General features: G+C 36.3%; 1 protein-coding gene across 1 annotated transcript in view; it reads right to left on the reverse strand.

The window, feature by feature from the left end:
* NSF (N-ethylmaleimide sensitive factor, vesicle fusing ATPase) overlaps positions 1-19,593 on the reverse strand; it is a 145,799-nt gene that overhangs the window by 114,897 nt on the left and 11,309 nt on the right. Inside the window, exons 2-4 of the mRNA XM_058561264.1 lie at positions 7,570-7,655; positions 5,371-5,470; positions 2,996-3,035 (exon numbers count right to left, since the gene is read on the reverse strand). Coding sequence (XP_058417247.1) covers positions 2,996-3,035; positions 5,371-5,470; positions 7,570-7,655 — 226 coding nt within the window. The remainder of the gene's footprint in view (positions 1-2,995; positions 3,036-5,370; positions 5,471-7,569; positions 7,656-19,593) is intronic.

A 19,593-nucleotide genomic window follows, 5' to 3' on the forward strand; every position in this document is an offset into this window, starting at 1 on the left:
GCAGGATTTTCAAGAAATTCAAGGGAAAAAAACAAGCCAAGAATTTGATATCCAGCCAAGCTGTGCTTGAAATATCAAAGATATAATATGCACTATTTGAATATGCAAGAACTTAGGGATATAAGGGATATTCTTGAATATGCAGGAACCAGGGATATATATGTGTATACATTGTACACATATATACTTCCTGGAGGAATCTACTAGAGGATAGGTTTTATCCAACCAAGTAAAAACTGGCAAAAAGACATACCAATTAGAGAAACACAAACAAAACATAAAATGACAGAATTGAGATCAAACGTATCAGTCATATCAATAAATGTGAATGGGCTTAACAAACCTATTAAAAGAAAAGACTTTCAAATTAGCTCATAAAGCAAAACCCAACTCTACGTTGTATATAACAGACACATCTAAAACACAGTGATTTAAAAAGGCTAAAAGTAAAAAGATGGGCAAAGATATAGCGAGCAAATTAAAAACAGTAAGAAAGGAGGGATTGTGATCCTGATATCAAAGTCTAATTCAAAACACATTAAACAAGATAAAGAGGGACACTTTATAATGCTAAACACCACAATTCACAATAAAAATATAACAGTTATGAATACCTACATACCAAATAACACAGAAACTACTATGTAAAATAGAAACTACAGGAGAGGTAAGGAAGAATAGACAGAAAAACACTAGTAACAAGATTTTAACACACCACTCTTAGTGCAAGACAGGTCAAGTGACCAAAAATAAGTTTGAATATAGAAGATCTAGATGGTATAATCAATAAAGTAGAGCTTATAGGTATGTATTAAACACTACACCCTGATAACAGAGAACATATCTCCTTTTCAGTGCACATGAACCATTTTCTCTACCCTCTTAGCAAATTTTAAGTATACAATACAGTATTGTTAATTACAATCTCCGTGCAGTACATAAGCTCTCCAGAACTTATTCATCTTACATAACTGAAACTTTGTACCCTTTGACCAATGACTCCTCATTTTATAAATGTATTCTTCAAAAATGTCACCATTTTGAAAGGAAAGAAAAAGCTAAAGATTAGAGAAATGACAACTAAGTGCAATACATGATCCTGAACTGGATCTTACACTGAAGGGGAAAATGCTATACAGGAGATAACTGGGACCGCTAACAACATTGGAATATGAACTATAGATTAAAGTTTCAAATGTTTAATTATATCAATGTTTAACTTCCTGAATTTGATTGCTATAAGAGCACATGATTGTTCTTAGGAAATATACACTGAAGTATTAGAGGTAAAGATGAATGATTTCTGTAACTTAATCTCAGAGTTCAGAAAAGAAATGTGTGTGCACGTGTGTGTGTGCGTGCACATGTGTGTGTGTGTGGAGAGAGAGAAAATGATAAAAAGATATATGACAATTGGTGAATCTGGGTAAAAGTAGTATACAGGAATTCTCTGTATTATTTTTGCAACCTTTCTGTAAATATGAATTTTTTTTAGGTTTTAAAAGCAAGCAGAAAAAAAGCTGGCTTAATTATACTTGCATTTTCTTTTCTTCCCCTACTATACCCATGAAGTTGGCATGAAACTATCTGACAAGAAGATTCATACTCCATTTCCCCAACTTTGAGACACTGTCATTTCTTGCTTATGAGCTTCTTGGTGTATAATCCACAAGCAGCTTAGCCCTTTTATTCCCCTGAAGTCATAAATTGCTTTCCATGCCCTTATCTAATGAACTACGATGACTTTATAACACACTTCATTAAAAAAATACACCGTTTGTTTAAATATTGCCACCCTTTCTTCTCCTTAACTTAAATCTGATTTATCTTTCCAAACAAACACAGAAGAAAACATATCTCAGTATACAGTAAAATGGAATCACCAAGTAATACCAATGATTCCTCTTCAACATAACTTAGACTTTTAAAAAAATTTTCCATAGCCATAATTTCAAGTCCTATTCAACTTAATTCTAGGCAAGTCAAATAACCTCTGAGCTATTTTCCTTGACTCCTGAATTCTCCCAACTCCTCACTATATCCCACACTGACAATAGAATTATTTTCTAAAGGTAGGATTTTGATGGGTTCATTCAGAAACCCTCAGGAGCTCTCAATTGTCTTTGTGTAAAATTCAAAATTTTCAGTATGTTCTTCACTTCTAGGCCCTCCACTAACTACATACTCTACTCTCATCACTTAATACAATCCACTCAGGCAAATCCTTTCAATCAGGCAAACATAATTCCTGAGCACCGCCTATGATCTCCATGCTCCCATCTCACTACCTTTATTTATATTATTTCTCATCTTACGAGTCTTTCTTCCTTGTCTCCACCATGTAATGATTTCCCCCTACTTCACAATTATGCTCAAAACTCCAGTGCCTAGAAAGACTTCTCTGGCTAATTTTCCAGTCTCCAGTCAATTCATCCACTCCTGTTCTTTTTTTTTTTTTTTTTTTTATAATTTTATTTATTTATTTTTTTCCCCAAAAGCCCCAGTAGATAGTTGTATGTCATAGCTGCACATCCTTCTAGTTGCTGTATGTGGGACGCGGCCTCAGCATGGCCGGAGAAGCGGTGCGTCGGTGCGCACCCGGGATCCGAACCCGAGCCACTAGCAGCGCAGCACGCTCACTTAACTGCTAAGCCATGGGGCCGGCCCCATCCACTCCTGTTCTATCTCAGCACTTTCACACAGAGCTCCTAATGCTAATATTTGTGCACATATTTACCTTGTACATATTCTTTGAGCAATGAATATGTGGATATTCTTTCTCCCATTAGATTATCATTTCCAGGCAGAATAGCAAGTAGATAAAGAGGTAGGTACCATAACTATTTACTTTCCATTCTCATAGATCTAACTCATAATATGAATAGGATGAATGTTTAATGGCCTAACAACCAGTAACAGAAAATTGTACAGAGCTCCATAATTATGAAAAAATCACAAAGAAAATCTACCTCAGGTATCTAAAAAATATACCTACCTTCTATTTCTTGCCCAATAGAAAGTCCAGCCCATTTTCGCTGTAAAATAAAAGAGAAAAAAAAGACACTTCAAATCAAATCAAACAAAATTAGAGAAATGAGGAAAAGAGCAATTCCTATGAATTTCAGGAACACAAAGTCCAAAACACAGTATGCTCTTATGTGTTGAATTGTGCCCCACAAAAAGATATGTTGAAGTCTTAACCCTCGGCACTTGTGAGTGTGACTGTATTTGGAAATAGGGTCTTCGCAGATTCAATCAAGTGAAGATGAGGTCATACTGAATTAGGATTCAATAAGCCAATATGACTGGTGTCCTTATAAGAAGAGAAGTGAGACACAGACACAGGGGGAGAAAGTCATCTGATGATGGCGGCAGAGACTTAAGTGATATATCTACCAGTCAAGGAACATCAAGGATGGTTGGCAACACCAGAAGCTAAGCATGGAACAGATTCTTCCCTAGGGCCGTCAGCGAGAGCACGGCCCTGCTGACACACCTTGATTTCAGACTTCTGGCCTCCAGAACTGCGAGAGAATAAATTTCTGTTGTTTTAAGCCACCCACTTTGTGGTACTTTGTTACAGCAGCCCTAGAAAACTTATATGCTATAGTTTATATCTGAACATCTGTCCAAAAACATACAAAGCTTGCCTTTCTACAGTAAAGCCGGCAGCGCTGAGTAGGATGCTCCTTTGCATAATAAAACGCTCCTGAAGGCTTTCATAGTATCAGATAATATTCTAAATATACTGTGGTTAGTTATAGTGTTTGTTAGAGTATCACAAAAAGAAAGACATTCAATTCATGAAAACTAAATTAAAACTGGTCAGATAATCTACACTGAAATGCAAGCAGGAATTCAAATCATTAAATGGTCATAACTAAAAGCATTTTCAGACATTTGCAACTAGACTTTAGCTTCTCCCCAGGTCCTGACTAGTTATAATGGCAAGAATGTACGGAGGCAGGCCAGATTGTGTTTAGGCAGGAATTCAGGACTGGCTTGGTATGGATTCAAAATGAATAATTACTGATAACATTTCAAAGAACTGTGAGAAAAATAATTTTTGGCTGAAAATCAACAGTTTGTCTAATCATCTGAACACCGTAGATTTTGTGGTGGATAGTTAAAAGATGCTGCATTTTGAATATGCGCAATGTCAAGTGCTCTCCCTTCCAACTTTCTCACCGTAGGTCACTTCTCCCTCCTCTCTGCCCTTCACCTCCATCTCCTACAACATCCCATCCCACTTCTGGCCAACCTGAAATTTAGCAGCATGCTGGTTAAGCCCAGACTTCGGGTCACAAAGCAGCCGCATTTAGGTTCTGTACTTCAATTCCAAAGACAGCCTCAAGGGATGACAATAATAGTATCTATCATATGGGGTTGTTTTGAGAATTAAATGAGCTAATACATGCAAAAGTACTTAGAATAGTAACTTGCCTAGAGTAAATGTTGGTTTTTTAAAAAGCAGAGGGACAAGGAGAAATAATCAGAAACTCCATTTCTGACTACCAGAATCTCAAATGTGGCTCTGTAAAAGCTGGCAAACTCTAGAGTATCCCAAACCTTTGATTTGTAGAAACAAATGTGAAAAGTAGTCCTGATAATGGAGAGGCATCTAAACAGTGAAGGGGACTAGTGAGTGAGGATTTCTCATAATTTCTGAGGGCTGCAAGAGATCTTTAATAGTTCCCTAACAAGTGTTCGATCTCTCTCCCTCAACCACCAGGGGAGTAAATCAATGGTCATTAGCATACTAGGAGGTAGGGGTTGCACTTACAGTGCTTAGGACTGTGGAATCAGCAGCATGAGCAAGATGATAAGGGAGAAAAAGACACAGACTAGCACTTGTGATGCTCTTAGATTACCTATTACGTGCCTGCAACAATGCTAGGCCAGTTTCCCTCCACAGAATCCACCAATAGTTATATATATAATCATAATCCTTCCACTTGTTCCAGAAGCCCAGCAAGTTAGGTTGTAATTTGAGATAACAACTACTCACCATATTCTCTAGTTTGACATCACTGCATTTTAAAATCATCATTATTAGATGTTAATTTTACAAGTAAATGTTATTTTTATATATTTTCTGTTACCCGGTGAGTTAACATTAAAATAACTTGACACTTTATCTGATAGCTAACTGATATTACTGCAGAATTTTTAAAAATTGGAAAAAAATCAAGGCAATAAAAGGCAGACACAGTAAAAATTGGCAATTAAGAACATATCTTGAAATTCCTTATATAATACCTAGATGATTTTCTTCAATGTCAATCAATACAGTTATAGGGTAATTCTTGCTTTAAATGAATTGATTCTTCCACGACTTTCAAGAATAGAAGAGAATAAATTAACAGTTACCTGAGGTAAGCTGAATGCAATGCTTCCTGGAACCACTGAAGGATGGGTCCTCAGAGTAAACGTGTATCTGTGGTTTGGAGAGGTCCTCACAATCACGTGCCTAAAAGACAGACACCCAGTCAGTACTCCATGTCAAATGTGTTCATTTCCAATAACTGATGCTTGATGAGTACCAGGTGGAAACACGGCATCATGAGAGTCTTGAAGGAATAGGACTACAATATTTCATTTCCAAAATACGTCAGCAATTCAAAATATTTTTCAGGCATAAGGAGCACCCTGGGCCAAACACACATCAAGCAGAATCAGGACCAAGTTCAAGAGAGCACATACTATCCAAAAACATCTACTTCATTACATTTCCAGTTTATATAAAACGAAAGTCAGTGATTTAGAGTCCTTGATATTAAGTAAAAATTAGATGAATTTCCTTTCCTGAGAATTACTTCGTATCCTAAATAGAATAAAGGGAGGAGAACCAAAGATAGAAGAGCCAGGATATAAGAGTCAAAGTTAGTTTTTAGGACTATTCATTAAATCTCTTTGCACAATCTCACAACAGGTTGAGACAGTAAAAATCTGTAAAATTAAAAAGATGGTAAAAATGAAAAATTTTCACAAAATATATCAGCTTTCATATAGATATCAATATCTACTATTTCAAAGTATTTTGTGCTAATTCACCCTGCTCAGTAGTTACTCATAAACAGACAAAATATAGTCATCTCATGATAATCTCCTACACCAAGTTAACTACCAACAACTGTGTCTGAGATGGAAGCTTCAAACTGTTAAGCAACAGCACTATCATTTTTAAAATTATCTTTTAGAATGCTATAATTTTTTAATATTAATGGTTAATGTTTCTATGCATATCATTTTGTTACTAGAACACAAGTTCCTCATACCAACTATATTTTAAGTAATCCCATCATGAGTACAGTGAACATTTGACATACGTAAAAGAATTCCATAAAGCAAATTCTCACACTGATTATCTACACTCCAGTTTATATGCGGAAAGTTCTATGTTCAACTTAGCATTATAGAATTTTTAGGACTAGAAATAATATTAATACAATCAAGAAGGAGAGCCCCTTACTCTGTGCTGAAAACTACAGATGATTAGCAATTCTAACTCTGTGAAACTCAAGTATTTCACAAATAGCCTAAAAAAAAAAACAAAAAAAGGCTCATTTAAAATCCTGCCTCTTTGTTCCTTATTTCCTAGTCTGCCTTCTACAGCCCCTTCATCTCCTTATCTCTACCAACCTCAGAAGCATATCGAGGACACTGAACTTGGTAGCGGAGTCTTCAGAAGTTCTGGCAGTGGGTGATGTGAATCAGTTAAAATAAATGACAACAAAAAATGTAAAGATTCTGCACTTGTGCATCTTCCAATTTTCATGTCTCTTAGATTATCACAGTAATAATGATTAAAATAGCTAATATTTATTGAAGGCTTATTAATGTGCTAGGCACTGTTCTAAGTGCTTTCTTTGTGTAATTCAATCTTCACAAGTACCCCAGGAAGACATTATCATCATCTCCATTTTACAGATTAGGACACAGAGGTACAGAGATGGTAAATAATTTATCCATGGTCACCCAGTTTGTAACTGGCAGAGGCAGGATCCAAACTCAGACGATCTGACTCCAGAGGCGAAAACCTAATGACTATGCTATATATGATTCATATGACCAGTATGTTCAGTTCTGCTAAGAAAATCGAGGGCCGGCCCAGTGGCTTGGTGGTTAAGTGCGTGCGCTGCGATGCTGGTGGCCCGGGTTCGGATCCCGGGTGCGCATCGAGGCACCACTTCTCCGTTCATCCTGAGGCCGAGTCCCACATACAGCAACTAGAAGCATGTGCAGCTACGACACACAACTATCCAATGGGGCTTTGGGGGGAAAAAACAAAATAAATAAAATCTTTAAAAAAAAAAAAAAAAATGAAAATCGATAAAAAATAAACGTTATATACAAAAAGCTATGCATAATTTAAAAAACATTTTATTTATCAAAGTTTAACATAGTAAAGTCTGAAATATATAACTCTTTCTTATCTCTTCCATTTTCCAACTCAGCAAGAGGAATACAAAAATTACTCTCAAGTTTCCTAAAAAATACAGGCTCTCTAGAAGTTTCTAAAATACCACTTAGCAGGTTAGAAGAAAACAAAGCTAGATAGATACTCACTGGCCAGACTGGAAATCCTTTTCGTTCACAACTGCACAGTTGGTTAAAGATAATTCATCTGTAGGACATCTTGCAGCTTGCATACTCTATAAAAACCAAAGATTAGGAAAACAAAATTAAGTCATCTTTTTATAACCTTACAGAATAGTTTACGCCTTCCTGTCCTCTATCCCTCATCACCTGTAGTAACACCTATTGTTTTTGACTCCCAGCATCCCTTTCGCTGTGATAATAGCAAACCTTTCCTGTGGAAAACTGTTCCTTGTCCCATTCCCATGTTTCTGTGTGCCTGCCAATCACAGCACACATGCAACCACACAGAGTCTTATTACAACCATGGTATTTTTATATAGACAGGTGCTACAAGAAAGGTACTCTCAGGGGCCGGCCCCGTGGCGTGGTGGTGAAGTTTCATGCGCTCTGTTTCAACAGCCCAGCTTCATGGGTTTGGATCCTGGGCGCGGACTACACCACTCGTCATCCATGCTATGGCGGTGACCCACATACAAAATAGAGGAAGACTGGCATAAGTGTTAGCTCCGGGCTAATCTTCCTCAAGCAAAAGAAAAAAAAGAGAGAGAAAGAGACAAAGGCACTCTCCATTGCCTCATCACTGCATGGAAGAAGACTTTCTGCTCTAGAAGAGAATAAAACTATTACAGAGAAAGCAAAGGTGACAGAGATACAAGAAAACAAATAGACACCTAGCAACATAGAGCTGACAACCAAATTAAAGCCCTTGAGACCAGTCCTGAACGTTGGTTATGAGCTAATAAATTCTCTTTTTTGCTCAAGCTTATTTGAGTTAGTTTTCCATCTCTTCCCCCAAAAAAAGAATTTTAACTGATTCAAATGCAATGAAGTAAATTCAGTAAGTTCGATAAAGTGTATCATGAAAAAGTATCTTTTTATAAGAGATCCCAAGTGGCTATGAACCACATCTCCTATAGATTGAAAAAAACCATCTTCCAAATATCACCCAACAAAGAAAATTACAGGGTATGTTTTTTAAAAATAGTTCCACCAATCTCTAGGGTTTCCTAGTTTGTGAAATATGACACTCATAGTCATCATCTGTTATGACTAAAGTGCTCATTCTTCAAACCTCAAGCCAAAGTTGATTCTTCTTAAATTTGTCTCTCAAATACAAATTTATAGAGGAAAATAAGTTACTTTTTGCTTTGTTTTTGTTTTAAGAGGCTAGTTTCAATAGTTATCCCAGTTGTTTAGAGCAGTGGTCTCTAAAGTGGGATATGTGCACTTGAAGTGTTTTCAGGATAATCCAAGTACCAAATAAACTGAATTTAGAAACATACCTTGGAATAGGTGTATCACAAAATATTAAACCAAGATTTTAAAGAATAATGAAGTATCACTTTGCTTCCTGTATTATTAATAAAATACAAATGAGAATATATTTTTCATCTTTACTTTATCCTTTTAATCTCTTTTTGTATATGTTTTACTATGTATATATAAACTATTAGTGTACCACTTATAAATAAGTGTGTATATATATTGGAGATACACCATCAAAAAATTTTTTACTTACAGGCTTCATGATAAAATATTTGGAAATCACTAATTTAGAACATGAAATGAATGAAGTCTAGGTCATAAGTCTGCTTTCTGAATGAGACAGTACTTTGCCCCCGGTCACAGCTCGATCAGCCATCTGACAAAAATGTACTAAACATTTTTAGTTTCCCACCTACCCTGGGGTCTCTTTCACCTGCAGGCTTCTTCCTTTTATATTCTTCTCTCTCCCTTAACCCTGAGCCCCTTGCCTAGCCAACTCCTACTCATTCTACAATTCTCAGCTCAGACATTACTTTTTCTAGAAGACCTTCCTAGACATCTTCCCCTCCCCACTAAACTGACAAAATAAACTTCAAATGGAAGCACCCGACTGTATTTTCATTGTCTGTTTACATGTTTGCATTGCATAAAAGACATTAGCTTCTCAAGGACTGAGCTTGTATCTGGTTCACGTCTGTGGGTCCCAGGCTAGTAGAGGGCCTGGCACACAGTGAGTGCTCATCAAACATTTGCTGAATAAATGAACTTATGGATCAATACAAATCTCTCTCAACCACAAAATAAGCAATGCAAAGAACATGTACACAAAGGACATTCCAAGGTTATTTAGGAAGTGATATAATTTAATTAAAATGATCTAAGAATTCAAAATTATACAGAACTGATATAGCCAAAGTACTAATAAAAAATCTACAAAATGCTAAGTTAACCTTTTCATTTGTAAACTTGTTTACTTGTCAAAGAGGTGGTGTCCTTCAAAAAGAGTGAGAAAATCTGTAGAAGTCATCTGGCTGGCCAACTAAAACAGATGCTGTGAGCAAAATGCCTCCCTACTGAATTCTAGAAGCATCTGTGTTTTTATGGTAAGCTAAGCAGGGTGTCTCATTTTCTCATAAAAATATACGTCCCTATAAATAGTAGCTGTTTACGTACCACAGTAATGCCCAGGGAAAATTCCATAATTTTTCTAACATTGACTTTGCTTCTAGGAAACAATAATGAAAGCCCAGCCATATAGCCATGCAGCTATTAAGAAATGAAAATACAAAATTGGTAGGCAATTTTATATAAGTTTAGTTATCTGAGTTACTAGAACATTTAACTGTCTGAGGGCTATAAAATATTTTCATTAACAACTTGAAATGTAAAAAATTATTAACTTGTTGCTACTCAAAAGCATGAAAATCTCAACAAATCTTTAATGGAAACTTTACTGGAAGTAATTATATCATTATTTATTTCAGAACCTTTAAAGTGCAGAAAGAGAATTCACTTCTCTTCATCAAAAAAATTGCAAAGATTTAACCAGGACTCCTCTGGGCAACACTGTACAGTTTCAAAATATAAATAAAATACTTTCATTCAAAAGTCTACTTTAAAAATTGGATTATTTAAACACATGCTTTATTGTTTACCAAAGAATTTGGTAGAGCAAAATAAACAGGAAAAAACAAAGAGCTTAGTACCTGACTAGAAGAGCTCATGACCAAATAACTGCCCTACCCTAATGAAGAAGCACCCTCACGAACCCACAGGTTCTCCCTCTGTGGTGCTTCAGGCCATGGTTACATCTCTCTAGAGACACGCAGATCCCCCACAGGAACAGGAAGTAGGACAGAAAACATGAACTTGCCCCAGACCCAGTTCAGCTGACAAGTCTCACTCAATTACTTCTTGTCAGATGGCCTTTCCTGAAAATAACATTTGAGAACTGCACTGTTCAATAAAGTAACTACTAGATACATATGGCTATGAAAATTAAAATTAATTAAAATTAAAAATTCAGTTCTTCTGTTACACTAACCACATTTCAAGTGCCACATGTGGCTACTAACCATCATTGCAGAAATCTTCCTTGGACAATATTAGTCTAGAACAATGTGAGAAAGGCCATCAGGACACCTGTGGTCAGGCCTATGGACTCACTCTGTGCTATAAACTCCCGTAATAATAATTTCTGTTAAAATTTTTAATTCATGTAGGACTAGAAGAGATGGGGTAGAAATAAGTTAAACTTTTATGTCCTGTAAGGAGCCTATAGGGATACCTTTCACATTACCCATCTCAGACCATTAACTATTCACATAAATGAACCTCCTGACATTTCTGAAGGCTGTAAAATCCCTTTACAAATTTATATTGAAAAAGAAAAAAAGCATGTTCCCATTTTGGTCTGTTGTGTAAAAAAAAAAACACAGAGAAATGTAAAAGGCCGACAACATTAAATACTGGCAAAGATGTAATACAGTTTCTTATAAAGTTAATGTGACCCACGAAGTCTACCCGTAGTTTTTTAGTCACGAGAAATGAAAACATATAGCCACACTTGTATGCAAATGTTCATAGCAGCTTTATTTCATAACAGCCAAAAATTGAAAATAACACAAACGTCTACCAACAGGTGAATGGATAAACAAATTGTGGTATAGCCATACAGTGGAATACTACCCAGCAATTAAAAAGAAACTAACTACTGATATGCGATAACATGGGTAAATCTCAAAAACATAATGCTGAGTAAAAGAAGCCAAATGCAAAATAAGAATTCATCTTATATAAAATTCATCTCATACTTAGATAAAATCATAGAAGAGGCAAAATTAATCTAGACTAACCAAAAAAAAAAAAAAGGTCAGTGGTTGCCTAGGTGAAATGGACAGCAAAGAAGCATGAAGTAATTTTCATAAATGGCAAAAATGTTCTATATCTTGATTGTATTTTATCATATGTAAGTTATACCTCAATAAAGTTGAGAAATGATGTTCTGATTTTTTAATGGCTGGGAAATCTCTAATAATTCCCAATGCAAATATGGGATGAATGCTGAAACTAGAAAATATAGTTTAAGAACAAGGTCAAATGGGGCCCCACACCCATGCAACAAAGACCTAAACTTTCATATGTCCATACTCAGGTATGCCTACTGGAAGAGAGACAGAACTAGATCTGCAGAACACACTCAGTCCACTCCCCAGCCAGCCCTCATCCCAGCTGTAGGAATAACAGAGAACTAAGAGAATGGTCAGATCTGCCTCTAAAAGGCCAGTCCGAGGTTGCTGACCATATTCGCCTGCTGGTCCTGGGTACAGGATGCGAAAAAGGAAGGATAAAACCTACAAGTCCTTCTGGCACAAATGTCCCACTCTGACCATTAGATTGGCAATTCTTCCTCCTACGTAAGGTTCTTTTCCCCCAGTAATAATTCTTTCCTTAGAAGTCAAGGACGTTTGAGCTGAAGTTCTACCCTCCCAATGGGCAGGTATGGAAATGTGAGGAAATAGGAAGAAATGCACATCCACCCACACACACACAACAATGAGAATTAAATGATATAGTCCTCATTTACTTGATAGAGAGTAAATACTCAATAAATCTTAGCTATTATTATAACTACCATAGAGAAGTCAATAAAGAATTATTTGTAATAGCCAAAAAAAAAAAAAACAACAATCCCACAACCTAAACCTAAATAAATGCCATAAATAGGAGCACAGATCAAAGAATCACAACTATGCAGCCATTTAAAAGGTCAAGGTACCCCTGTATGTACTGACAAGGGAAAAGGTCCACAATAAAGTGCTAAGTTTTTTTAAAGTTACAAAACAGTACGCAGAATAAGTTTTTTTAATAAAAAAGATACACACTACACTAAATTGTTAACCGTAGTTACCACTGAGGAGAAACAAGAAGGTATAAGGAAAACACCTCCAATTTTCACAATTCTGAATTTTGGAATTGTTTTTTTTGTGTGTGTGCGTGTGTGTGAGGAGATCAGCCCTATGCTAACATCTGCCAATCCTCCTCTTTTTTTGCTGAGGAAGACTGGCCTACATCCGTGCCCATCTTCCTCCACTTTATATGGGACGCCACCATAGCACGGCCTGCCAAGCGGTGCATCAGTGTGCGCCTGGGATCCGAACCAGCGAACCCCAGGCCGCCTCAGCAGAGCGCGCGCACTTAACCACTTGCGCCACAGGGCCGGCCCCTGGAACTGTTTTTGAAATAACCCTTGTCTTAGGGAAATAATTTTAAACAGAAAACTTTTATGTACAAAGTTGTTCTCCACAGCATTATTTTAACAGTGAAGTAGAAGCAACTTAAAAGTCCTATTTCAAAGTAATGGTTATGTAAACTACAACATATCCACTTAATTAAATATTATATAGCTCCAAAATCCTCATAATACATTAAGGAAAGGGCTCTTATCACAGGATTATATATATATAAATTTTACTTTACAGCTTGATTTTTTTAAAAGTATAACAAACCAAATAAATGGAAACACACCAAAATGTAAATAACAATTGTGATTGGATAATGGGACTATGGGTGATTTAATTTCTTTTCTGCATTTCCCAATTTTAAAAATATAGATAGGTGTTACTTCACTAACCAAATTAAAGTTTTTGTACTAAAGTTAATTAACAGTATATTTCATTTAAGACTTCTGTTTGCTTCTGTACAAACAGTGATGACCATGCACATTAGGAAAATAACTTGAAGGACATGCTAAATAAATGGGTTTGTCATTATTCATGAAATACAAGACATGGTCTCATCATTTGTTTGTGTGTATTTTTCCTTTGTAATTAAATCACATTGGTTAAATCTAATTTGCTTTGTTAATAGTGTGCCAAGGGTTTTTGTAAATAAATTAAGAAAAAGCACTTTCAATAAACTCAGTAAGAAGCTATAAAATATAGTCTAAAGCACAGAATCATTTGATAAATATACAAAGAGTTAAAAATCTATTTATACTGGGCAGGTTAACCAATGACAGATCAAAATGAGCACTAAATCATAAGCCAGTTAACTGAGTCTTCGGCTCTGTGAATAAATAATTTCCTCTCCAAGACTGCATTAATTTGAGAAAGTCCACCAATGACTTAAAATAAAGTATTTACAATTTGGAGAAGTGCCTGAAACAATATCTAGCACATAATCGGCACTCAACAAATATTTGTTGAATTAAAAAAAAGTGTGGAAAAATATATCTAGAAAAGTTGAATAAAATTAAAGCCTACCTTAGCAGACAAATCAAAAACTTTGCTATAAATAGGAAACAGACTACAGATTCCATTTACTACAGAAGCAAAAAATTTTAAAGTACTAGAAAAAAGTTCAGCAAAAATGTGTAAGATCCATATGAAGAAAACCAATGCAAGTACATGAAAGAATATCCAAATAATGTAGAGATATATGATGTCACTGCATGCAATGATTCAATATTACAACGCTATCAGGAACTCCAAATTAATCTATAAATTTAATGTAATTATAAGCAAAATCTGAATGAGTCTTTTGTAAATTCAATCTAAACTACAACTGGCAAAGTAAATGTAGCAGGAGAAATGGAAGGGAATTTTTTTTTTTTTTTTAATTTGTAAAAGTAGCCAAGAAAAATTTCAGAAAGAATGAGGGGCACTGGCACCACTAGACACCAAAACATGCCATACACAGTAATTAAAACAATGTGGTACTGGTACAGAAACAGACAAATAGTTCAATGGTATAGACCAACCAACCCAGAAATAGAACCAGATACACATGAGAACTTAATACATGAGATTTAGAATCAGGGAGGGAAAGCTGAACTACTCAATAAATGGTGTGGAGACAACTGACTACCCATTGCCGGTGGGCTGGAGTGTTAATAACAACAGCTAAGATGTTTTGAGAGATTATTATGTGCCAGGCACTGTTTTAAGAGCTTTACATACCTGCAAGCATCCCAGCCTACAATTCTCTTTCCTATCGCCAAAATCTAAATAACATTATTTGCCTCACTCTAGCTCACATTTTTGTTTCTCATAACACAAGAAAATTACTCCTCGGGGCCAGCCCGGAGGTGTAGCGGTTAAGTGCGCACCCTGCTCTTCAGTGGCCCAGGGTTCGCAGGTTCGGATCCTGGGCACACACCAATGCACTGCCTGTCAAGTCATGCTGTGGCAGGCGCCCCATATAAAAAAAAAATAGAGGAAGATGGGCGTGAACGTTAGCCCAGGGCCAATCTTCCTCAGCAAAAAGAGAAGGATTGGCATTGGATGTTAGCTCAGGGCTAATCTTCCTCACAAAAAAGAAAGAAAGAAAGAAAACTACTTCTCTCTAAATGATTTTTTAAACATAACTCATTCTGAATAATGTATACTTAGAAGAAAAAAAAATTCTAATTTTAAGGTGAATAAACTGAAGATTGCGTGTTTTTATCCTATAGCTACCTCCAATTTGATTCAAGCACGTAATGTAGTTCCATTTCGTCACATTCAAGGATCACAATGTTCTATTCTTAACCTTACAGAAGCATCATAAGGTACATAGCTCAAATGTATAGAGCGGCAGGATCCCTCATCTGTAGGTCTGATCCCAACCCCCATTATCCAGCCTTTGCTTTTTCGCATCTTGGGCCCATGCCTTTCATAGTGACTTAAAAAGCAAAAATCCCTTAACTCTACTCTTACTTCAAATTATCAACCTTTTCTCTCTTCATTTCACAACCAAAATTCTCGAGTCTCCCTCCTTGCCTCCCATTTTCTCATACTATGGCAACCTTTTCCAATCACCCTTTGAAATCCTCTCCAGCAACCACCTTACTGCAATTGTTCTGTCTTCCAAGTCACCAATGACTTTCTAATCACCAAATTCAGTGGTGTCTCCCTCTCCCCAGTATTCACTCTGTTTCTCTTACTTTTGTTTCTCTTCCTCACCTCTGTTAATACCATCATTATCCTTTCAAGTCACTCAAATTCACAATTTCAGGGTCATTCTTTCCTTCACCACCTAACGCCCCTCCATCCCCCAAGACATACAATTGTGGGCCAAGACATATTAATTCTACTTCTGCACTGTCACTTGCATTTGATTCCTCCCTTCCATCCTCACAATTGCTAATCTAGTTCAGCCCACATCACCTCTTTCCAAAAAAAACCTGCAATAACCTCATTGGTTTCCCTGACTCTAATTTCTCTTCTCTAATTCAACCTTCCCTCTGCCTCCAGACATGACCTAAAACCAAAAATGTGATTTTTAAATAATAAAGCACAAACTCCTTAGCATGATATTCACAGCCACTTATGTAGAATCTATCCTTGTTTTTCCACAACTACCTCAATGCTCCACCCCAACCTCACGTACGTCATACTCCAAACTCCATGCCTTTGTTCACGCTATTCCTTTTGCCTGAATTCTCTATTCTAAACCACTTCCACTTATGGAAATCTTACCCATCTTCCAAAGCCAAGTTTACAAGAAACTCCCTGGTTCCTAGTAAGATTGACTATCTCCTGTATCTCCTTTATTTGTGCTTCTGCACCAGTCTTATCACTACTTATCACCAGCTGCCTTACATTACTTAGTTGAGTACCACGATTTCAAGCTCTGACATGCCTGTGCCACCCAGTAAATACGCAATATGTTAAGTGAACTTTTTATAAGCATTTTTTCAGAAATACTTCTGCTATGGTCTGAATGTTTGTGTCTTCCCAAAATTCATACGCCGAAAACCTAATGCCCAAGGTGATGGTATTAGGAGGTGGGGCCTTTGGGAGGTGATTAGGTCCTGAAGGCAGAGCCCTCAAGAATGAAGTTAGTGCCCTAATAAAAGAGGCCCCAGAAAGTCAGGTCACCCCTTCAGCCATGTGAGGATACAACAAGAAGTCTGTGACCCAGAAGAGGGCCCTCACTCAACCATAATGGCACCCTGATCTTGGACTTTCAGTCTCCAAAACAGTGAAATAAATTTCTGTTGTTTATAAGCTACCCAGTCTCTGGTATTTTGTTATAGCAGCCCAAATAGACTAAGGCAACTTCATATAACGTAAAATTCATCATTTTAAAGTGTACACTTCAGTGGTTTTTAGTATATTCACTATGTTGCACTATCATCACCACTATCTAATTCCAGAACATTTCCAGCACTCCAAAAAGAAACTCTGTTCCTATTAGCAGTTAGTGCCAATTCTCCCCTCCCTTCATCCCCTGGCAACCACTGATTTACTTTCTGTCTCTATGGACTTGCCTATTCTGGACATTTCACATAAATAGAATCATACAATCTGTCATCTTTGTGACTGGCTTCTCTCACTTAGCATAATCATCTATGTTGTAGCATGTGACAGTATGGTAGTCCCCTCTTATCCATGGGGGATACGTCCCAAGGCCCCCAGTGGATGCCTGAAACCACAGATAGTACCAAAACCTATTTATCCTATGTCTTATCCTACACATACATATTTGAGGTGTGACAGTAAAACTAGCACAAATTTGTTTCCTTCTTCACAATTTCACAGACAGAAGATTCAGTCTTAACCTTTAGCGACCTGAGCATTTGACTTTTTTTTTCTTATTAATCTGAGAACTTTCACCTTTTTACTTAAAGGAAGTACTTTACAGCTTCTCTTTGGCTTATCTGAATTGCCAGCATCACTACCCTTGCACTTTGGGGCCATTATTAAGTAAAACAACGGTTACTTGAACACAAGCACTGCGATATCATGAAAATCAACCTGAAGGCTACTAAGTGACTGATGGGCAGGTAGTGTACACAGCGTGGATATGCTGGACAAAGGGATGAGTCACATCCCGGGTGGACAGAGCTGGATGGTACAGGATTTCATCACGCTAGTCAGAATAGCGTACAACTGAAAATTTATGAATTGTTTACTTCTGGAATTTTCCAGTTAATATTTTTGGACCATGGTTGCCCACAGGTAACTAAAACCATGGAAAGTGAAATCGCAGATAAGGGGGGACTAGCATATTTCATTCCTTTTTATGGCTGGATCATATTCCATTGTATGGATATACCACATTTGTTTGTTTATTCAACAGGTGATGGACATTGGGTTATTTCCACTTTTTGGCTATTATGAATAATGCTATGAACACCCACATGAACATATATTTCCAATTCACTTGGTTATATACTTAGGAGTAGAATTGCTGGGTCATTCTATATTTAACTTTTTGAAGAACTGCCAAACTATTTCCACAATGGCTGCACCATTTTACATTCCCACCAGCAGTGTATGAGAGTTCCAATTTCTTTACATTGTCACCAACACTTTTTTTTTTAACTACAGCCATCCTAATGGTCATGAAGTGGTATCTCGTGGTTTTGATGTGCATTTCCCTAATGACTATGATGTTGAGCATCTTTTCAAGTGCTTATTGGTCATTTGCACATCTTCTTAGGAGAGATGTCTAATCAAATCCTTTGCCCACTTTTAAATCAGGTTGTCTTTTTTACTGTTGAGCTGTAAGGGTTCTTTACATATTCTTGATACCAGACTCTTATCAGAAATATGATTTGCAAATATTTTCTCCCATTCTGTGGGTTGTCTTTTCAGTTTCTTGATAGCGTCCTTTGATGCATGAAAGTTTTAAACTTTTATTAAGACCAATTTATCTATTTTTTCTTTGTGCTTTTTTGCGTCATATCTAAAAAAATCACTATTTAATCCAAGGTGATTTTCATCTATGTTTCCTTCTAAGAATTTTATAGATTTAGACCTTTGATCCATTCTGAGTTAATTTTTGTATGTAGCGTGAGGTAGGGGTCCAAATTCATTCTTCTACATGTAGATATCCAGTTGTCCCAGCATCATTTGTTAAAAAGACTATCCTTTCCCCACTGAATGGTCTTGGCACCCTTGTTGAAAATCAATTGATTATATATGTATGGGTTTATTTCTGGACTCTCAGGTCTATTCCATTGGTTTATATGACTATCCTTATGCCACTACACATCATCTTGATTAGTGTAGCTTTGTAGTAAGTTTTGAAATCAGGAAGTATGCCCTTCAACTTTGTTCTTTTTCAAGATTGTTGGGGCTAAAATGGTTTTGCAACTCCATATGAATTTTAGGACCAGCTCGTCCATTTCTGGAAAAAAAGCAGTTGGAATTTTGATAGAGATTACATTGATTTTATAGATCAATTGGGGGAGTATTGCTATATTAACAATATTAAGTCTTCCAATCCCTGAACACGAGATGTCTTTCCATTTATTTAGATCTTTAATTTCTTTCAACATGTTTTGTGGTTTTTAGTGTACAAGTCTTGTACTTTTTTGGTTAAATTTATTCATAAGTATTTTATTCTTTTTGATGCTATTGTAAATGAAATTATTTTCTTTATTTTCAGATTGTCTATTGCTAGTGTATAGAAATGCAACTGATTTTTGTATATTGCTCTTGTATCTTGCAACTTTGCTGGATTCATTTATTAGTTCTAATCGTTTTTTCCTTTTTTGTAAATTCTTTATGGTTTTCTATATAGAAGATCATGTCATTTGCAAATAGAGATAAATTTTATTTCTTTCTTTCCAATCTGAACCCGTTTTTTTTTCTTTTTCTTGCTTAACTGCCCTACCTAGAACCTCCAATATAGTGTTGAACAGAAGTGGCAAGAGCAGATATCCTCACCTTGTTCCTGATTTTAAAGAGGAAAGGTTTCAGTGTTCACTAGTAAGTATGTTAACTGTGGGTT

This window comes from Diceros bicornis, chromosome 18 (assembly GCF_020826845.1).
Source record: "Diceros bicornis minor isolate mBicDic1 chromosome 18, mDicBic1.mat.cur, whole genome shotgun sequence".
NCBI classification, from domain to species: domain Eukaryota; kingdom Metazoa; phylum Chordata; class Mammalia; order Perissodactyla; family Rhinocerotidae; genus Diceros; species Diceros bicornis.